General features: G+C 39.1%; 1 protein-coding gene across 3 annotated transcripts in view; it reads left to right on the top strand.

Annotated features, from left to right (window-relative positions):
• TFDP1 (transcription factor Dp-1) overlaps positions 1-21,697 on the top strand; it is a 56,577-nt gene that overhangs the window by 5,873 nt on the left and 29,007 nt on the right. For all 3 annotated transcript variants that reach the window (XM_072849829.1, XM_072849830.1, XM_072849828.1), the window contains exon 3: positions 8,436-8,502. In XM_072849829.1, the coding sequence (XP_072705930.1) occupies positions 8,436-8,502 (67 nt within the window). The remainder of the gene's footprint in view (positions 1-8,435; positions 8,503-21,697) is intronic.

Raw genomic sequence — 21,697 nt, 5'->3', positions numbered from 1 at the left:
GAAGTCAGATTTGTATTTCTAATTACGTTTTATTCTGCTGTCATCTTGCTTGAATTACTTTATGAGGGATTTTTCTCTTGATCTCTAGTTTGCATAAAACTTAGTCTATCTCTTTAGTATTTCATGGTGCTTTTATTAATCTCATTTGAGTAGTAGCTATGGCCCATGTACCTAACTTTGCAAAGGAAGCCTTGTGCACATCTGAGGACCGCCATGTAAGAAGTTCTGCCTGCGCAAAGTTCAACACCTGATCTAACATTACTATTTAAGAGATCTAGAGATGTAGGGATTAAGGTTGATGGTTTATTTTAATTGAGTATTCAGAATACATTCAAGCATGTAGTTTAATCCAATGAATTTATTTCACAGTATTACTTAATAAATATTTTGCTCAAAGAATATTTAAAAATAACCCCACAGCAAACTAGTTTCTTACAGCAACTTTACTGGATAGGTCAATAGGTCTGCTAAATTTGGGGAAAGAAGTAGACCTGTGCTTCTGTATAGTAATTTTGCTGGAACACCACAACATTTGTACTTTTTAATAGCTTTCATGTGGTGCTTCTGCATCAATCTTGAGCAAGTCTTTGTGGTCTGAAAAAGTTACATTTGGGATGGATTAAAAAAAAGAGCCTAATGGAAGTAGGAAAAAGGTATATTTTGGATCTTTTTTACATGATGCACTTTCAATGTCTAGAAAGTATTGAAAACTCTTCAAAACATTTTTCAGACTTTTTTTAAAATATCAGCATGTGTTTCTCCTTTTATGTTTATTTTTGGTTATGTACTGGGAATTTCAGTGAGACAGACTAGAGAAGTTAAGTCTTTAGTGGATCTCAAGTGGTTCATGCACCTTTTTTGATATCATTTTAGTTCAGCGACTTCTTAGTAGCTTGATCTATTTCTGTTTGCCTTTAGTGAGTTCTAATGTGTTCAGAAGTTTGCAAACTGAAGATCAAATAATATGAAATTAGGTCTTGTAAAAAGGCATCTCAGTCTGGGATTTCAAGTGTTAACATTTTTTCAAATATGCTTTTTGGAAGAAGGCAGAAGGAAAATTATCTTTAAGCTCTCCTTTTTACATGGCAAATACACAATAAGTTTCCCTTTTTTTTCCCCCTATGTTGGTTTGTATTTATAAGGCAGAAAATAGCAACTCGGAAGTTGCCTGTCACCTTGCCAATTTATTTGTGTAAATAAAGCATTTTCCTGTAGCCTTCAAGTGTTTAACTTCTTTATTAATTGTATGTGTCAGTTAATGGTAGTGGCTTTATATAGATATATATTTGTAGTATTATTGAGTAAATACAGTGTGCTGACAACACGCTAAACAAAAATGCAGCTTTTAAAAGTTAAGTTACACTAGGGATCACTTATTTTAGTGTTTGTGTTTGCTTGCCTGGATATCACTTAATGGAGATTTATTGTGGCTAATTAGAAGTGGGAGGAAAAATGGACCAATCTTTGCTAAACTTTCTCTGTGTTGAAGTGGTTCTCAGATAGCGGACAGCTTGATTTTAAAGGTTGACCATGGTCCATATCACCAAAAACGCTGCTGGCTACTTGTCTTGCGTTGTGTTACATTACATTCACTAAGCGTCCCAGGATTGCATTAATGGTTACACAGACTTGCTTTAAAATTAAGTTGTGGGCTGCTATAGCCTTACTGATAAGAAGGTTGGTGAGGCAAATGGGTTTGGAATGAGTCCTGTTCAACATTACTTGTTGATGATTTCTGCTGTGGTTCAGATGCTGTTGAACAAACTGCTCTAAAGATTTGATTTGTCTGGAAAAACAGAAGTCCATTTAGGTCAAATCTAGAACGGCACCAGGAGCTAGTTGTGGAAGTGACTGCTGCTGATACCTCTCTGCATATGAGTATTTAGTCCAGGAGGACACAAACGATTTTATTTTCTGATTAGTTTATGTGGTAGCAGTGGCAAACCAGTGCTTTGGTCCTATTCACCCTAGGAATCTCGTATTCAATTATGCTTCATTCTTACAGCTTCACAGTTAGTTTTGGGGGTGTCTGCTTTAAATTTTGCAAAGATTGTATCACTTCAACAATTGAATTATTGTAAGAAACAACCCAGCATAATGATTTTAACTCCTGTGGTATTTTTGATCTGTGTGGCTGCTTAGACTGGACCACTATTTGACTGATGTTCAAAATGAATTATTCATCTATGATTCTATGATTTAATTTTTGCTGAATTCTAGATGTGTTCCTCTGTTGAGAAAAAACAGCCAAGAAAGCTAACGGTCTTGACATACTCAGCAATAAGGAGACCTCAGGTGTCATTCTGTATATACTCAGTGTCTGATGTATGTGCAGTATTAGTGGAGCCTATATTCAGACCAAAGATTGACAATGCTTAACTGAGCTGCTAACCTGTATTTAGTTTTTATCTTCACAACTCTGTGTGATCCAGATCTTTAATATTTAGTGCTTTGACTATGCCTTGCTAGTTAAGGTGTTAATAATTCAATTTACTTTTTGGAAAGCTCGTTTCTATGGTATAGCTCATTGCTGAGTGGTTGACAAACACATTAATGTTGAAGACGCTGCCATGAACTGAGGATGTCGTATGATCTCTGCTTCAGAAGAAGGCTACTGAGATGCAGTAAAATAACATGTCTGAGAATTTTGCAGGATCAGACTCCTATAGCCTGACTTTAAAAGTTCTTTTATATTACTTTATACAGTAAGGAATAGTTCTCACTGACTTAATTTGCAAAATGAAATGCAAATATTTTGAATTTAAGAACTTTCCTTTCCTTTCCTGCAATCCTCTACTTCATATCTTAATTGCCGTTTAAGTTTTGCGAAAAATGAATTGGATGTCCCATAAAAATAGTCTCCTGCAGTTACATGATGATTCATTCTCAGAGCATGTTTGCTCTGGTCCCTGAATGAGATGAGAATCCAATGGGAAAAATAGTGTATTATCTTGTTACAAATTACATTTGCGTACGGATAGGGGTGAAAGAATTAAGGTTGTTTAAGCAGTGTTATTTCTGATTATAAGCTTTTCTCCACTTTATACCTGTGCTAATTTTCTGTTGTGTGTGTTTGTTGCTTCCTGATATTAAAATAAAGAAAAAACCCTCTACATTGTCAGTGAAGTGGCACATAGTAAAATTGCATGGCTTAGGGCCTTTACATTTATTGCCTACTCTTAAGCAGTAAAATGACTAGGGATTGTCATTCTGTATGGATCAAGTTAGGTGCCGTTTGCAGAAGATGTGTGGTTGTGGCATGTTTGCAAATGCCTGTAGACAGCAGAGGCATCCTCCTGATGCCTTTGACAAGCTCTGGGAGGAAATGTACTCTAAGGGGAATACTTCACAATTTCTCCATTTTCTGGTTCTGTCTTTACTGCTTCTTTCCTGATTTATTTTGAACTTCTCAGTCTAAGTCCCAGCTTATTTACCCTTTCAGTTGTAGTTTAGAATAGATTGTATTCATCTTCCCAGTTCCCATGTTCTTTCCTTCTCCTCACATGATCTGACCTCCTTGTTCTATTAAAGCTCTCTTTTAGGTTTCATCAGTTCTGTTGCCTGTACTTTTTCAGTGACTCCCAGCTTCTCTGCCTCAACTCTTAATCTGCCATCTTCCATCTGATTTTCTAGCTCACTTTCTGTCTCTTTCCCAGACAGTCCCAAAATTGTCTGGTTTTCTGTCTGTCCCATTCTGACTCCCATTCTTTAACCATTGTTGTATATTTGGCACTCACATCTCTTGTTTTGTTGTCAAACCCAGTCCTGTGCCTCAATCTAGTGGGCTTAATCTGCTGTTACCAACTGAAAATTTCTATTCTGAGAAATACCTTTTGGTAAGCACCTCTGTTTCTATTTCTCTCTACCCTTTTTGCTCTTCCTTCAGCTCTTTTTCAGGGACTGTACTTAAAATGGGCTCGTTACCTAGAAGCAAGATAGAAGAGGCATTTCTGTGGCACAAAAGCACCCTTCTGTTCCCCATATTTACTTATCTCGGAGTAGTGGGGGGGACCTGCCTCTGGTTAACCCTGATAGACATAGCACATGCACTTGTTCAGTCTCTTTTTAGTTAGACTTCTTGGTCATGCTTTTATAGGTTCCTTGTCCTTCAGTCCAATTCAGCTTGAATATTTTCTGTTTAGTTTAAAGGTTTAGTGAATAATTTCATGCCAATTTTTATTAAGAAATCGAGTTGCAAGTCTGGAAAGCTGTGGAAGAAATGATACTTTTGTTGTGAGGGTGTTGAGTTTCTAGTGCATAACTTCAGGGACCACAAATATTAGCTTGTTAGTAAGATACTAGATTATTCTATGATAGTCTGCACTAAGGGATTTTTTTAATAAGTGAAATTCTCTGCATTTTTAGCAAATTTTATTTCATATTAACTTTAGTCCCAACAAAAAGATATTTACCAATTTACTGACTTTCAGGCTGAGGGCACTTGTAGTGCTTTTCAGCTTGTGCTTGTAAACAAAACAAAGATAGACTTCCTAGTCCTTATGACTGCTGATGATCTCGTAGCAGTCCAAAGCTAACTTCACTTTAAGTTTTGATATGTTTAGCCCATCAGTTGATTTCTTTTCCTTAGGAGTTCTGAATGATATGGTGAGACAAAGCCTAGGTGATGGTTGGGGTCTCCACTCCAGCATAGCTTCCACAGTTAAAATTATCAGGTTTAGGTTTACTAATTTGTCCAGTGGTCTTTAACCTTCTTCCTCTGATCTGTGGAAAGGAGATCTTAAGTTATTACAGTTTAGATGCTATGTTGAGTGTCAAAAGCTATTTTTTTTAAAATCAGTGTTGATTTTGTTGTAATGTGAAAGGGGTAAAGGGTGTATCTGTATCTGTTGCCCGTTTAGGATACTAGGAGTTTCTTTATGTAGCCATAGAGAAGTATACATAGCCAACATGTCTCTTTGAAGAGGAAAGCAATGCTAAATTGTGAAGTTGCGCACACTTAATAAGCTTTCAGAATTGAATATTAAGAGCACGGTATTATTTCAAGCAGCCCTGGTGTTGTCATCAAAAGAAGTAATGCATCTCGAAAGTGAGATCATGAGAAGACAAGAAGAAAATGTGGAATGTGAAAAAAAAATTACATTATCAGGTGAAAAAAAAAAATCAAAACACCTTGTTACAAGTAGCTTGATAAGGCCTAAAAACTACATGTATTTTCCCATCAGAAAATAGAATTTCCTTGATGTCTAAACCCTCCTTGGCAGAAGGTTACTTTTCCATTGGGGAAAATCAAATACTTCTTGCTGGTGTCGTTTTTTTGTTTGGTTTTTTTGTTTGTTTGTTTGTTCATTGTGAATCTGTTGAGTGATACACTTAACGGAAGCTATGGTCACATTTTCCTCTATTTTCTTTCTTTCTTTTGGGCACTGCACTATGCTAGATAGGTTATGGAGGAGTAGTCCTGGTATCTCCTCCAAAATAACCTGGCTTGAAAAATAGTGGGAATTTCTTCGAAATACACACTGAGAGATTTTTTGCCTAGTATTTCCATTTTAAAACAAAGACACCAGAATTTCGTATGGGATGGAAGTTTTGCTTTTCAATTTTCTCTCACCAAAAGCTTGTATCTGTGACTGAGGAGACTCAAAACCAGTGATAAATTTTGATAACCCTAGAATTAAATAGTGTATCCAGAAGTGTGAAGAGCATACTGAGGCTGGAGTAACAGAATTTTCGCTAGAAATCAGCTTTCATTATGAATAATAGCAGCTGGGGGTGCTGTTTGCTGTGGGATTTGGTAGTATTCTTTCCAGGTAGTTCTCTTGGAGTCTTTCCTAGGCATACTCTTACGAATTAGTTGAATATTTACCAGCCATTTTAACTGCTAGAGCTGAACATTTAGTAAGACACTGGTGTGGAAAGGTGGTGGAACTGTAAGTGCTGTACTCTTCATCAGTGTCATGGTTCCTGAGGGGATTCTTCTTGTTGTTCAGTGATTGCTATTCTCTGATTTTTCCAAAATTGCATTCTGTTATTGATTAAATGCAGTATTTTTCCCAAATGTTCTCCAGTTTCTCAGTGACTTGCGTAATTTCAGTCACACAAAAGCATGGGCCGGGGCATGTATCACTAAACTGACCCTTTGTAATGCTAGGTTAGATAGTGTTTTTTGGAGTTGCATATTGTTCTGGGTAACATTTTTCACTGTATATTCTAATTATGTAGAAGAAAACTTGAAGCTTATGAGATTATTTGATACTGTGGTGTGGTGGTTGATTGAATACTTAAGGATAAAATGAATTAATAGAAATGGTTATATTGGAGACCATTCTAGTTTAGGAAAAAAAAATGAAAATAGGAAGGGACCGATAAGTAATTGATTGCTGAATTGCCTAATTTGCTAATTACTGAAATAATGATTTGCATTTAATACTTGCATTTGCTGAATATCACAACTTAAATATTTGGTTTTGGATTATCACTGTAACTGACGTGAACTTGATGCAAGTTTGCTTTTGCATATTAAACTGAAGAATGGATTTAATAATTCAGAATTATTAAATTCATGTGCTTCTAAAATGAAAGACATTACAGATTAAAACAGGCATTTTCTTGGTGGTCCACTGATCACAAACTCAATACATTAAATGTCTTTCCAATCTCATTGATATCTTTCTGATTCTCAAGGAAAAGGGAATTTGCAGGAATCCTTGAGTACAAGCCTCCTCTTTCTGCTGTTGAATAGAAACTGAAGTACTGCATTTAAAGAAATTACAGCAATGAGACTGCACTTCCTGTGTGGTTTAACACTCTTGTTGTGAAATAGAGGTAGAATGGGAGTATAATGTAACACTTACCCAAAAATTCATCTTCATATAGCGCATTGGGTTCCAGTGTTCTGGAACCCAATGTCATATTGCCATAGAGTGTAGCTCTAGTAACATCTTTGTAGCTCTAATAATATCTTTGTACGTGATACTGATTTCACATTGATGAGTATACCTTCTTTCTTTGAAAGTGTCTGATACAGTCTGTTGTCCTTCTGAATTATGTAGTAAGTGTGATGAAGAGTTAGGCTTATAAAAAGCTCTGGTGCCTGGGAATGGGGCAGTAGAACTGTCATTTGTTCAAGTGGACCTTTGAATCCCTACTGTGGGCAAGATGGAGAACAGGCAGTGGTTGTGTACTGGTAAGTTGTTGCCATCTCCTTAAAACAATGCTATTTCATTACTTTTAGGGGGGAAATAAGGAGAATGGAGGACAGAACTGCCACAGGCTTGTCATTCTACCCATCAGTTTCACTGTCTCCTCAGTTACGTTTTCTTTGTGCTACCAGGTCCTCATCGCTCCCATGCCATTAGAGCCCACTGCTCTTTATGCTTCACTTAGCAAGATTTCTCTTCTGCTCACTTCCCAGCCTGTCCCCAGTGCTCGGTCATCTTCTTTTCCCCCCTCCCCATTCACCGAGGAGAGAAAGTTTCCCGTTTTGTAAAGTTCCCTGTCTGTTTTAAAAAATCATTGCTGTCGTACACCTGGATAATAACAGCACCACAGCATCCTCTAGTGGCTCACTTGGTTTGCTGGACTTCTGGCAAATAGGGCTCTTCAGGTAGACTTTTAAGGGAAAAGCTATGTTGCTGACTGACAGCAAACCACTTAATTGTCTCTTGAAGATCGGCAGTAGCCTGTAAATACCAGCTATGCACAAAATGCAGCTAGGGACTTTTCAGCCTCTGTAACACCACATGCTAAACTATGGTTAAGTGCAAGTGTTGACTTTCTTGCTGTTCTTTCTAAATGGAAACAGTCTTTCTGTCCTGTGTTCATTATTTTTTCGGAACTGTTTTGTCTGGAGATACCAAGGAATTACTGCATCTAGTATTTTCTATCCAAAAATTAACCATATTTTTTAAACATAACTTCTACTGTGAGCTTTTAGTAGGCGATTACTTTATAAACTTGTATGTAATCCTATAACTCTTTCCCTTAAGAACTTTATATTCTGATCTTTAAAAAAATAATAATTGAAAAGCTCAAGGTGTTTATTCTTAATACCTTTTTTCTGATTAAAATGGCTTAAGGCGCTCTCTACCACCTCTACTGTTCTTGCTATAATGTTGTTAACTTCTGTGGTAGGTAAATAGTACCTACACAGAGAAAGGTGTAGTCGAAGGTGTCAGTGGTTCTAATTAGAACGGTGTTCAGCTGTCTGTTAAAATAGTGCATGTACACTATAAGAGCTTTGGACACAAAATAGCAAGGTAGGTGTAAACTGATTTTCTGCTTGTGTCTTAAGAGTCTGTTATTTATAAAATCAGCATTTTAAAGTCTGGCAAATACTGTGCTATTACATAGTCACAGGTTTGTGACAATGTGACTGGTAGCAGTAGAGACTTCTAGTATGATTTCTTCCATCTTTAACAATAAAAGGCTGTCTGTGTTTCATAAAATTTAATAAAAGTTACTTTCTTTAACAGGCTGGACTAATTGAAGCCAATGGAGAGCTTAAGGTGTTTATAGACCAAAACCTAAGTCCTGGAAAAGGTAAGAGCACAATTTTTAGTAAGACTCTCCATTTTTTTTATTTTTAGTTGTTATGCTTATTACTGGCCTTAAACTGCTTTCTTAGCATAGTTTTTGTAAAGCTTTTCTTAAATTATATCTCATATGATCAGCAAGCAAACTGTAGATTTTCTGTGGTTTATAATTGTCTCTAAACTGCATGTGAAGTTCAGTGGTGGTTTGTCATCCCGTATGTGATCTTCTCGTTAGTGTAGCTTGTGTTTAAGTATAAAGGCCAGGATGGTCTGAAACATCTTTTGGGGCACTATGTTTTAGCAAATGGGAAAAATGCAGGAGTGTAGCAGTTTAAAAGGGGTTACGACAGTTTTTATGATAGTGCCTCCACACTGGTGCAAGCCTATCTGAAATAATATTTTGAACAGAACTGTTTTGGACTTGCAGATAATGGCTGTGCATGTATGATAGTGTAATGTAATCAAGCAATTTAATAAAACGCAGGCTATAAACTTGAATTCAATATGTAAGCTCAAAAACTAGAAGTATCTAAACATTTGGGGAGTTATGTGCTGCCCTTTACAGTTAGCATAGTTGGGGGAAAAAACAGAAGCAGAACTTATAGTTGCTATCACGGAAACATGGTAGGATGACTTGCACAACTGGAGTGCTGCAATGGATGGCTATAAACTCTTCAGAAGGGATAGGCAAGGAAGGAGAGGCAATGGGGTAGCCCTGTATTTTAGGGAGTGTTTTGACTATCTAGAGCTTAATGATGATGACGATAGGGTTGAGTGTTTATGGGTAAGAATCTGGGGGAAGGCCAACCAAGTAGATATGATAGTGGGAGTCTGTTATAGATCACCCAACCAGGATGAAGAGGCAGATGAAATACTCTGAGCAGCTGGGAGAAGTCTCACAATCGCTAGCCCTTGTTCTTGTGGGGGACTTCAACTTACCAGATGTCTGCTGGAAATACAATACAGCAGAGAGGAAACAGTTCGGGAGGTTGCTGGAGTGTGTGGAAGATAACTTCCTGACACAGCTGGTGAGTGAGCCAACTAGAGAAGGCGCCCCACTGGACCTCTTGTTTGTGAAGGACTTGTGGGTGGTTGGAGGTCATCTTGGGCATAGCGATCATGAAATGATAGACTTTTCAATTCCTGGAGAAGTAAGGATGGGGGTCAGCAGAACTGCTACCTTGGACTTCTGGAGGGCAGACTTTGGCCTGTTTAGGAGACTGGTTGACAGAGTCCCTTGGGAGGCAGTCCTGAAGTGCAAAGGCATCCAGGAAGGCTGGACATTCTTCAAGAAGAAAATCTTAAAGGCACAGGAGCAGGCCATCCCCATGTGCTGAAAGACGAGACAGTAGGGAAAACCACCAGCCTGGCTGAACAAGAAAGCTTTGGCTGGAACTCAGGAAAAAAAGGAGTTTATGACCTTTGGAAGAAGGGGCAGGCAACTCAGGAGGATTACAAGGATGTTGTGAGGTTATGCAGGGAGAAAAGTAGAAGGTCCAAAGCCCAACTAGAACTTAATTTGGCTACTGCCATAAAAGACAATAAAAAATGCTTCTATAAGTACATTAGCAACAAAAGGAGGGCTAAGGAGAATCTCCATCCTTTATTGGATGCTGGGGGAGGAACATAGTGACATAAGATGATGAAAAGGCAGAGGTACTTAATCCCTTCTTTGCTTCAGTCTTTAATAGTAAGACCAGTTGTTCTCTGGGTACCCAGCCCCCTGAGCTGGAAGACAGTGATGGGGAGCAGAATGAAGCCCCCATAATCCAATGGGAAACGGTTAGCGACCTGCTACACCACTTAGACACACACAAGTCTATGGGGCTAGATGGGATCCACCCAAGGGTACTGAGGGAGCTGGTGGAAGTGCTCACCAAGCCGCTTTCAATCCTTTATCAGCAGTCCTGGCTAACTGGGGAGGTCCCAGTTGACTGGAAGTTAGCAAATGTGATGCCCATCTACAAGAAGGGCCGGAAGGAGGATCCGGGGATCTACAGGCCTGTCAGCCTGACCTCGGTGCTGGGGAAGGTTATGGAGCAGATCATCTGGAGTGCCATCACGTGGCACGTACAGAACAACCAGGTGATCGGGCCCAGTCAACATGGGTTTATGAAAGGCAGGTTCTGCTTGACTAACTTGATCTTCTTCTATGACAAGGTGACCCGCTTAGTGGATGAGGGAAAGGCTGTGGATGTTGTTTACCTGGACTTTTGTAAAGTCTTTGACACCGTTTCCTGCAGCATTCTCCTGGAGAAACTGGCTGCTCATTGCTTGGATGGGCGTACACTTTGCTGGGTAAAAAACTGCTTGGATGGCCAAGCCCAGAGAGTTGTGGTGAATAGAGTTCAATCCAGTTGGTGGCCGGTCACAAGTGGTGTTCCCCAGGGCTCAGTATTGGGGCCAGTTCTGTTTAATATCTTTATCAGTGATCTGGATGAGGGGATCGAGTGCACCCTCAGTAAGTTTGCAGATGACACCAAGTTGTGCGGGAGTGTTGATCTGCTTGAGGGTAGGAAGGCTCTACAGAGGGACCTGGACAGGCTGGATCGATGGGCCAAGGCCAACTGTATGAGATTCAACAAGGCTAAGTGCAAGGTCCTGCACTTGGGTCACAACAACCCCATGCAATGCTACAGGCTTGGCAAGAGTGGCTGGAAAGCTACCTGGCAGAAAAGGACCTGGGACTGTTGGTTGACAGCTGCCTGAATATGAGCCAGCAGTGTGCCCAGGTGGCCAAGAAGGCCAATAGCATCCTGGCTTGTATCAGAAATAGTGTGGCCAGCAGGACTAGGGAAGTGATTGTCCCCCTATACTGGTGAGGCCGCACCTCGAATCCTGTGTTCAGTTTTGGGCCCCTCACTACAAGAGAGACATTGAGGTGCTGGAGCATGTCCAGAGAAGGGCAACGAAGCTGGTGAAGGGGCTGGAGCACAAGTCTGATGAGGAGCGGCTGAGGGAACTGGGGTTGTTTAGTCTGGGGAAAAGGAGGCTGAGGGGAGAGCTTATCGCTCTCTACAGCTACCTGAAAGGAGGTTGTAGCGAGGTGGGGGTCTGTCTCTTCTCCCAAGAAACAAGCCATAGGACGAGAGGAAACAGCCTCAAGTTGAGCCAGGGGAGGATTAGATTGGATATTAGGAAAAATTTCTTCATCCAAAGGGTTGTCAAGCATTGGAACGGGCTGCCCGGGGAAGTGGTTGAGTCACCATCCCTGGAGGTATTTAAAAGAGGTGTAGATGTGGTGCTTAGGGACATGGTTTAGTGGTGGACTTGGCAATGCTAGGTTAATGGTTGGACCTGATGATCTTAAAGGTCTTTTCCAACCTAAAAAATTCTATGATACTGTGAGTTCCAGTCGCCTGCAGTTCTGGACAGCTATGTCGTATAACCTCTTCTGTAAACTGATTATGCTATATGAAGATTAGATTTGTGTCCCCTCTATTCTTAGGGGAAGGCTGTTTCCATAGTGAGACTGTAGAACTATTCTCTGACTTCCAGTTAAGTATATTCTTGCCAGTTTATGCATTTTGCTGGTGGCAGTGTTATTTTTCAGCTTAATAGTTTCTCCAGTGTGTTTACCTACTCTTTATAAATAACAATTCTGTATCTTAAGAGTCTTTAGTTTGACAGGCCAACTAGCCATTGTTTCCTAGATTCCTCATTAGATGAGCTTTTTGTCCTTATTTTCATTCTTTGGATTTTCCTTATTGTCATTCTTTGAGCCTGTTTGATTGCTTTCATCAACTTTCTTGAACACAAGTGACCAAAATAATACATATGACTCCAAGTGAAGCTTCAGTCATATTTGTATGGAGGTATCAGTAATTTTTCTGTGCAACATCATGTTTGGTTCACAGCCATCTCACAACAGATTTTGGCAAAATGGCCATTTTCCTTTGTTGTTGCTTCCAAATTATGATAGTCTGGTTCATTCTTGTGTGTGACAGATGGTGTGCTTTGATGGGCTATACTAAATAGCTTGAAATTTATTAGGACAGTCACCTACTTCTTCTTGTCTGATGCTTTCATAAACCTCACTGTTGACAAATCTATTGACTTTGTTGTTCTATGCATTGTTGGATTATGCTAGTACTCTCAGATTAACCTGTAGTCCAGTTCAGGTGAACTCCATTAGTATTATTGCTGTAGTCTTTTATATACCATTTCAGGAAACCCCTTTAAGCATTTATTTTCACAGCTTGCAGAACTTCTAATTTCTGTCACCCTCAATTTAACTAACAGTTTTTCTAGGTACATTGAGTATTTTATTGGAATCTCAATAGGCTCTCTCTCTGACATTCCCTTGCCTAAAATATGCATTGCTTTACAAAACGTGGCTGTCCGACTAATCTGCCATGATCTGATTTTGAGGGAGAAAGCACTAAGGGTTATATAACTGACACTTATTAACTGGTCCATCTGTATATTTGTAAACAGTTACACACCCCTGAACAAAAAGAGTGTGCAGGTAGATTAAGTGATCCTTAACAGCTGTACCATTTCCGTACCCCCCAAGGGCAGTAAAGCTGATGTTTTTGTCAGGGCAGATACTTTTGGGGATATTTTACACCCATATAGGCGTCTGTTTCTCGGCCCTGTTACAGTCAGCGGAGACCTAGTCAAAACAGACAGTGCAGTCTAGACAGCAAAAATTGGAAATGTGAATCTTCCAGTCTTACATAGCTCTTGAAGTAGAACTGGGCAAAATAGAGGCCATTTCATTGCTTGTAGAATTTCTAAAATAAATTTGTATGATTAAATAGTTTATTATAGGCTTGCAGCTCCTCCAGTTTGACAGTTGAGCTCTATTCTCAGTGTATACCACCATAAATAATACAAGCAAACTAAGCTATCCTCAGTTAATTTCTGCACCTCATTGCTTTTAGGGGAGTTTTGTAAAGTTAATGGACAGCAACTAATTCTTAATATTGAGAAGAAACAACTGTTTCTCTTGGCTCAATCGTTTTATGTTTCTTGGCTCTAACTTGTCTGTGTTTTATATGCAGGTTCTGTAGTCTTAATCAGAGCTTAAAATGACTAATATTTTGGCACTAAACTATTCAGGTATCAGAATTTATTAACTAAAGTAGTACTTACTTTCTGTTGCCACTTTTTAAGAATTTTTAGGGTTTTTGTGTAGTCTTTAAATGTTGGAATTTGAAATGTAACTACTATACACAAAAGTACTATGTGCTTTCTAAAAGTAGCTGTCTACATTACATGCCATTATATCAAAAAGTCCCATCCTCTGCTGTCTTGCTAAGTTTGTGCAAAATTTCTCCTAATTTCATAATGTAGAGGATTCAGTCCACAGCAATAGATAAAAAACACAGAGTAGGCTTTCCACAAGGTAGCAGAAGTGTGTCTGGTGTACTACTTAGGATGAATTGAAGGAGGTCAGGAAAGAATCTTTCTGTTCTTCTCTGGTGGTCATCATTAACAGTGTGTGTGTGGGGGGGAGGGTCTCTTTTTTTTTTTTTTTTTTTTTTCCCCCTCCTTCCCCTTCGAATTTGTATTTCGTAAAAGGAAGGAGTCTTTTCTGGAAATTGCAAGTCAGTCACAAGGAGGGTTTGGGAATATGTTGCATTATTGATACAGGATCAAATCTCCCTACTGTGTCAGATGAGTGGTTTGTTTAGCCCAATCTGCTGGCCCTGACAACAGTAACAGGGGCAGGCTCTTCAGGGAGAATGCAAGAGCCTGGCTACTTTTTGAAGTTCATTCCCTTTACACTCTCACAGCACTCAAGTTCACTGGATTAGTAATATCAGAGGGTGCATTCCAGCATCTTTTCAGAGAAGTCCGACTTTGAGAGACTCAGCAAATTAAGAATGCAACCTCAACAAGAAACTTACGACTTGCTTCAGTTTCCACAGGTTGCCAGCCAGATGTGAAGGGAGGAGGAGCTCAGCTGTCAGAGAAATAAAGGCTTTAGCGGGGTGGTAGAGGACAAAAAATGACTTGTCCACTGAGTGATAAGGACATGCTTGCAAAAACATGGTTTGGGAGAAAGAGAGTAGAATATTTTTCTTGAAGTGGTTCTGTAACACTTCATCAAAGGTCTATAAGGTGAATACGGGATGAAGTGGTAGGCATATGAATCAACAATGAAAGATAAGCAAAGGTTGACTTTTCTGGCCCAAACAGGTTATTATGCAACAGTTCTTACAGCCTGAACAGCTTCTGCTGCACCGAATAGCCTGTGAATGTACTTCTGTAAATTTTTAATCTGCACTGGCAGATATCTGGGAACTGTGAATAGGTTATTTTTAGACTGGGTAGAGTATGTAGCTGTTGTTTCTTAGATGAATGATGAAAAGGGGATATCGCTCATCTTGCTACGCTGAACACTTATGCTGCACAACCTCTTGCTCAAAAAGGTTGCTAAAGGTGTAGAATCTGGGAGAGAGAGGGTATGTTAGGGAATTATCTCTGCATGCAAGTCCTGGTCTTACATTCATTCCCTGTTTATCCACTAATATCCACTGTCAGAAACAGGTTACCAACCTAGACAGACTTTTTACTTCAACTAGTGGGGGCGTGCCTCAGTCTAATTTGGTTTGGAGAGACTGGTTTCAATCATGAACTCAGATTAAGATTTTTGTTTCTAAAGCAGAGAGTGACTTTATTTGTTTTAAGAGGAGAAAATAGTAAGAAAAAAAAATTGTTTAGTTTATAATACGTGTAATTTGAGTAAATTGGTCATGGACATAAAATACCGTTCTAGAAAATGCTCTAAAAAAGTCTTCAAAACATCTTTAGTGTGGAATAAGAGGGTATCAGTCATTATATGTGGTAGAAATGAGCTGGAAGTTTGTGCTTCCTCCAGTGCTTGTGCAACTTCCAGAAGAGGTTGGGTGTAAATTCACCTGTGTTCTCTGATAGTCCTGTGTATTTCCATTACTGGAGTGTAACACCCCATTTAGCCCTGAAAAAACAGCATTCCATGGAGCTATTCAAGCAAGGTGTAAGTTTTCCCTTATATTAAGATGACACCATTAGCTCTGCTCACCGGAAGAAGATTTTTCTCTCTGCCTACATCTCTTCTTTCACCACTGAGAATTTAGTCTAGAAGGCCAATTCTTAAAAGTTGAACCTTGGGAAAGTTATTAGTAGAGCGATACACCAGTTGTCTCAATCCCTGTTTGATCTAAGGCCATATTGATTCCCAGATGCTACAAACGTTTTGGAAAATGTACTATCTTAATTTGTTTTTCTTCTTGATGGAAATGCATATGTTTGGGATAAATTTGTTTACTGTTTGAGTATTTGCCAGTCCTTGGATGAGGAAATGTAGGTAATGCAGGTTTTCAGTATGTTTGGCTCCAGGGCGGTGCTGTTGAAAAGCTCTAACTTCTCCTGGAACAACATGACGTATGACATTTACATCTTAGTGCAGCTTTCCTGTTAAGTGCAAGGTCTGCTGAGTTTGTAGTCTGGTAGGGTTTAAGTGGCACAAATCCCCAGATTTGGTCTAGAGTGGTTTAGTTTGGCACAAGTATGACTGTGAAAGGTTTGGGGTACTTGGTAACCAGGAAGATGGTTTCTTGGTATAACCCTGTTCAGGAGAGAAGCAGCAATGTAATGTGCAGAGAGTGTCTGAGAAGGGAGGTGTTTGTTTCAGGAAATCTGAGCAATGCCAGGTGCTTTTAAAGTGTAGCTTTGCTAGTGACTGCTAGTGAGTTAACATGCGCAGCAAAAAGCTGTATATTCAGATGTCCTCTCACCGATGAACTCTAATAAAGCCACTTGGTTTTATATCTGCTGCTTGTCCTGTGCTGTTTTATTTGCTGTCAACTTCAATTGTGACATTGTGGAGGAATGCTAAATCCTGTTGGAAGTGGTTGCAAGTTTGCTTGGCTCATTCTGAAATACCCAATTGCATTTTTTTCCCTAAAGCCTCAATTGCTGAGAACATCATTACACAGGGCCCTTTCCTTTGCTTGTTACCCTATATTCAGGAATAGGTTTTGTAGAAATTGTGCCTAAATTAATCCCAGTAAACCTTCAAATTATAATCAGAAGCAATGTTTATAAAAATTTCAAAGGTCAAGTGAAGAAAAGCTGTAAGGGCACCCAAAGTATTATTTATAGCTCTATCTCTTTTCTGGCAAGAATAAAAAGGATTCTGGGGGTGCTGGTGGACAGCAGGCTCCATATGAGTCAGCAGTGTGCCCTGGCAGCCAAGAGGGCAAACTGCATCTTGGGGTGCATCAAACACCTTATAAGCAGCTGGTCAAAAGAGGTGATTATCCCGCCATATTTAGCGATGGTGCAGCCTCGCCTTGAGTACTGTGTGCAGTTCTGGGCCCCACAATTTAAGAAGGATGTGAAGGTCTTTGAATGCATCCAGAGGAGGGCAACAAAGCTGGTGAAAGGGCTGGAAGGCATGCCCTGTGAGGAGCGGCTAAAGACTTTGGGCTTGTCTAGTTTGGAGAGAAGGAGGCTGAGGGGTGACCTCATTGCTCTCTACAGGTTCCTGAGGAGGGGAAGTAGAGAGGGAGGTGCTGATCTCTTCTCCCTGGTATCCAGTGGTAGGATGCGTGGGTATGGTTCAAAGCTGCACTGGAGGAGGTGCAGGCTGGACATTAGGAAGCATTTCTTTACTGAGAGGGTGGTCAAGCACTGGAACAGGGTTCCTAGAGAGGTGGTCGATGCCCCAAGCCTGTCAGTGTTGAAGAGGCATTTGGACAATGCCCTTCACAACCTGCTTTAACTTTTGGTCAGCCCCAAAGTGGTCAGTCAGTTGGACTAGATGATCATTGTAGGTCCCTTCCAGCTGAAAATACTCTATTCTATTCTAAATTGCTTTATCCAAGACAGAATAAGAGTGTGGTTTAATTGTGGAGTAAAATTCCAGAGTGACTTGATTTGTAATTGTTTGCTTCTTGCATACCTTAGTTACAAGGCAAGGATAATCTCATTTGGATATTTTAGTTGTTATTTTAATTTGTTTCCATTCTGGGATTTAAACAAACAAAAAAATTTTTTTGTTAATTCCTGGCTTTGTTTTAGATATCCACCTGGCTAATTGCTTAAATCTGAAATCGCTAAAATTCACTGTGTACATGGACTTTGAGTGATAATTATAATCAGAATTCATTTTGAGGGTTAGAAAATACATATGGGTTGGAAGGATGGAAAGAATTTGTAATAGGTGCTGAACCAGTAAAACTTCCTCACGGCTTTGTGTCTTTGAAAAGTTATTTGGCAATGAATTTTAGAGACTTAGAAATTTTGCTGTTCTGGGAGGTTGCATTTTGGAGAAAACTGCTACATTCTGGTCCTTGCTATATTTAGATTAGTGTTGATATTTAAGTATCAAATAGAACGCTGTTCAATTCTAATCCTGCCCCTTCCTTGTGCAGAAATTTGGGTGAAAGAAATTATCTGCTTCAGATGAGTGCAAGGGAAAAGATAACCAATGGTATTTGATGTTGTATTGAATTTAAAGTTCTTAAATTAATTTTTAAATTACTCAGAAAGAAAATTTGGATCTTCTGTCATGCCAGTAGGTGGCATTATTGGTATGTAACCAGAAAGTACTTGTAAAAGATGTCTTTAGCTCCTTTCACCTCTTACACTTTAAAATACGTTTTCACATTTGACGGGCATAAAGAACTTTAGTTTTGTTTTCATTTCAGATTTGATAACTGAAAAAAATTGAAGTCAAATATGTAAATCGTTAAGGGGTATTTAGACTCTTACATTTCAACACTGCCTAACTCCCTATTTATATGACAAGAAACTTTAGCAATGTAATGTTATTGTTAATTTTATTTGCAAGATCAAACTCTCCCTGATTTTTGGCAGTGACTGGAATTGTTCCTCTGGAACAGAAGTAGAGATCTATTTCAGAGCCCGTGATTCATGCTTTAGCAAACAGATACATGCCTGAACATTGGTTATAAAATGCCTGTGTATTATTGTAGCTGAGGTAAATCTAAACAATTATTATAATCTAAAGTCAAGCTCAGGAAATAAAACTGTTGCTGCAAATAGGACTGATATTTTGAAATGTCTAAAAAGACATTTAAAAAGTCTAAAGGTAGACCACAGTTTATTTCAACATAGACTTGGAAAGACTGGTTTGTAATAGCTAAAGTATTACTAGTCCTATCTAAGGATGATAAGAATCACCTAAAAGTCTGAATTGATGTAAGAAATTACTTTAAGCACTGTGTAGTAGTACTACACACCGGGGAAGATCAATGTCTTTGTAAAAGTGCTCAGAATTGCTGTATGACCATGTTTGCTGTCTTAACAGGGTGGTGTGACTTGTTCAGTAAGCAGAGGTATTTTTACTTGACTTGACACACAGCTAGAGACAATCATCTGTGTGTTGTCAAAGCTTATGGTAGGTTGATACCCTCAGAAAGAGTTCAGTGTTTTCTGAAAATTAGTGCATAACTAACTAATGATAAAATACCTATGGTGTTTGTGAGAGAGACGTTAAAAACTGCAACTACACAGGAATGACATCTGAGGAATCAGCTCCTAGGATATAATTGTTGCCTCTGTCTTCTTTCACAGATCTTCTAAGTACACTTTTTATACATGTTCTCTATGTATATGTAATCTAATAATCTAAAACTTGTCACGTTGATGCTTTTGTGGTAAAGAATTATTTTCTTTGAAGGTGATGTGGACTGGATAAAAACATTAGTTTTTATCCTAGCTGTGTCTTCAAGACTCCTCTTGCACTTGGAAGAAGGCAATGGTTCAGGTTCAGTGATTTAGGGTAGATTTTGTAAAGCAAAATGCATAGAAAATAAGGTAAACAGTCCTTGAGGGAACTGCTTGGCATTTGATTTCCATTTCATCCGTATCTAGCATTGGGGTTGAACGAGGTTGTTGTCAAGCATTGTGTTGGTCACTGTATTGAGACAGGTTATAATGGGTTTGAGACTTCAGTACGCTGTTTCCTGCTGTCATGATGCCTTGAGGCAGAGAAAGAGGTGGAAGCCTGCCCCATTAATTCATACAGAAAACTTTTATTGTTATGATGTTGATATGATACCTTGTTGTTCCAGGATGTTTCTTTTAGACATTTCTTTTGTTACCTCTTGTTCAGTGATAGCGGTGTAGATAAGTCGACGACTTTGTCAACTTGGTTGTGTCCTGACTGCCTTACCAGCTTTCTGTAGCTCTGAAATTCTCACTGTGCATTATTTCTCATCTTGACTGTAGATGACATTCTGAGCTCTGCTTCACTGCTGTCCAAAACAGGATTCATTCTCATCTCTGTCTCAGCTTCAGAGATTGCGCACCTGTGTTTGAACTGCATGAAGATTTGGTACCTTCTAGAGATTCTTCCACTCTCTAGTGAGCTTTTTGGATTTCGTTATGTGGAGTCTTCAAAGGCACATCTTTACTATTATTTCTGTGTACTAGAGTGTCATGTTGAGTAATGAACTTAAGGTTTTCCTAAGAGCTGCCGCCTTTATGTTTCAGTCTCCATGATGAGCTTCCAGGAGGTCTCCCATACCTTAAAAAACAAACAAACAAACAAACCCCCCCCCCCAACAAACAAACAAACAAAAACCCAACACAAAACAAACTTGGGGGTTTTGTTAGATTTCTATTGTTTGGTAGTGCCTTGAGGAAGAGAACCTGTAGCCTGGTCACTGGGCAATTTCTGTTGAAGCCCTGGAGCTGGAGTTAGCGTTGGAAGTTTCCGTGGTAGCAAAGAAGCCAAGTAAAAGTGGGCAACTGAAACTTTCAAGTGCATGGGATAAATTACTCTAAGGCATATTGCTGTCAGTTTTATTGACAACAGCTCAAACAACTGGATAGAAAGGTACTTCTGATTAATGAAAGATGTTTTAGAAGTAGCTCATCTTTTTGTAATTCTTGCATCTTTTTTTTTTTTCGTATTGGAAATAAATGCGTTGCCTTGAACAGAATCCAAAGAAAGTTAGAAAGCTTCTGTAAATCTGCAGTTCTGAATTACTTCAAACTGTGGTTTTCCTTTCTGTTTGTAGGAGATGCAGATGCTTTGCTCTTACTTTACTAGGGAGGAGGGTACTACTAAAAGCATACTGAGCTGCCAACTACATGGCTGAACTAGCCAAATTCAACTTTCTTAAGTAGAATAGTGACAAATAAGATGGCATGAAGACAAGTAGAGGCCATGACTAAAGATCAATGAGCCTAACATAAAGTCTTCTAGAAGACTATAGCAGTGTCTGTAATAAGGCCCATGACTTATTACAGATAAGTAATGTCACCCAGAGACCCTGAGAGAAATCTGTAATCTGATAACCCAAAGCTTTTCAATTGAAAAAAGAACTCTGCAAAAAATTAGGTGGACTTAAGCTACTTTACATTCCTGTGAGAGACCCTGCTCACTTTTTGATTCCAAACTTGATAATTTTTCAGCCAATCTTCTACAGAGACCAACTTGGGGTTGGAGGGTGACACGGGAAAGAGAGGGGCAGATTGTACACTTAAGACTAGTTTGCTTTTTGTTATTTAGGGTTTCGTTTATTCTAAGCAGTTGGTCTGATGGACAGGTTTGGAGCTGGAATTAGCCTTCTCTGTATTTGCTTTACAAAATGGTTACAGTATGGAATTTTGTTAGTGATACTGATGTTGAATTCCCTCTCCTCCTCCTCCTCCTATCTCTTCTGTTACCAAAAAGAAGAAAAATCCACATACGGAAGACTGCCAGAACTGAATCTACAACACTTTCCAGATAGTTCTCATAGTTTTCGTGTAGTCTTATATCAATCATTTGCATCTTAAGCAGTACAGGTACTCTGGCTTTATATAAATTCTATTCCTCATAACTTTTTTTACAATTCCTGAAATAAGGAATGTAGTGTTCCAGGTGGCACTTGGCCTTCTCAGAAGTGACATTAGCAATGGAATCTAGTGTCCGTGTCACTTCCTTAAATCTTCTTGTTCATGGAAAATCTCACTGGTCTCTTTTGGTCTCTCAAAAGAGACCCATCGGGCTCTTCAACTGATATTCTCATAGTTATGAGTTTTATCAGGTAATTAATAGTAATACTATCTTTCTGAGAGCGTAAGTCATATTTGACTTGTATTGAGACTGTCTTAATAATATTGCTGTCTTCGAGTTGTGTAGCTGTTGTTAGGCTAGATTCCAGCTGCTCTGTTAAAACTATCGATTTTAAAGCTTATGTAATTAAGACAAAAGTTTGTAGAGTTCATAAGAGTGGTTATACTGCAAAATG

This window comes from Ciconia boyciana, chromosome 1 (genome assembly GCF_034638445.1).
Source record: "Ciconia boyciana chromosome 1, ASM3463844v1, whole genome shotgun sequence".
NCBI classification, from domain to species: domain Eukaryota; kingdom Metazoa; phylum Chordata; class Aves; order Ciconiiformes; family Ciconiidae; genus Ciconia; species Ciconia boyciana.
Note: the sequence above shows the minus strand (reverse complement) of the source record. Positions and strands in the feature narration are given on the sequence as shown.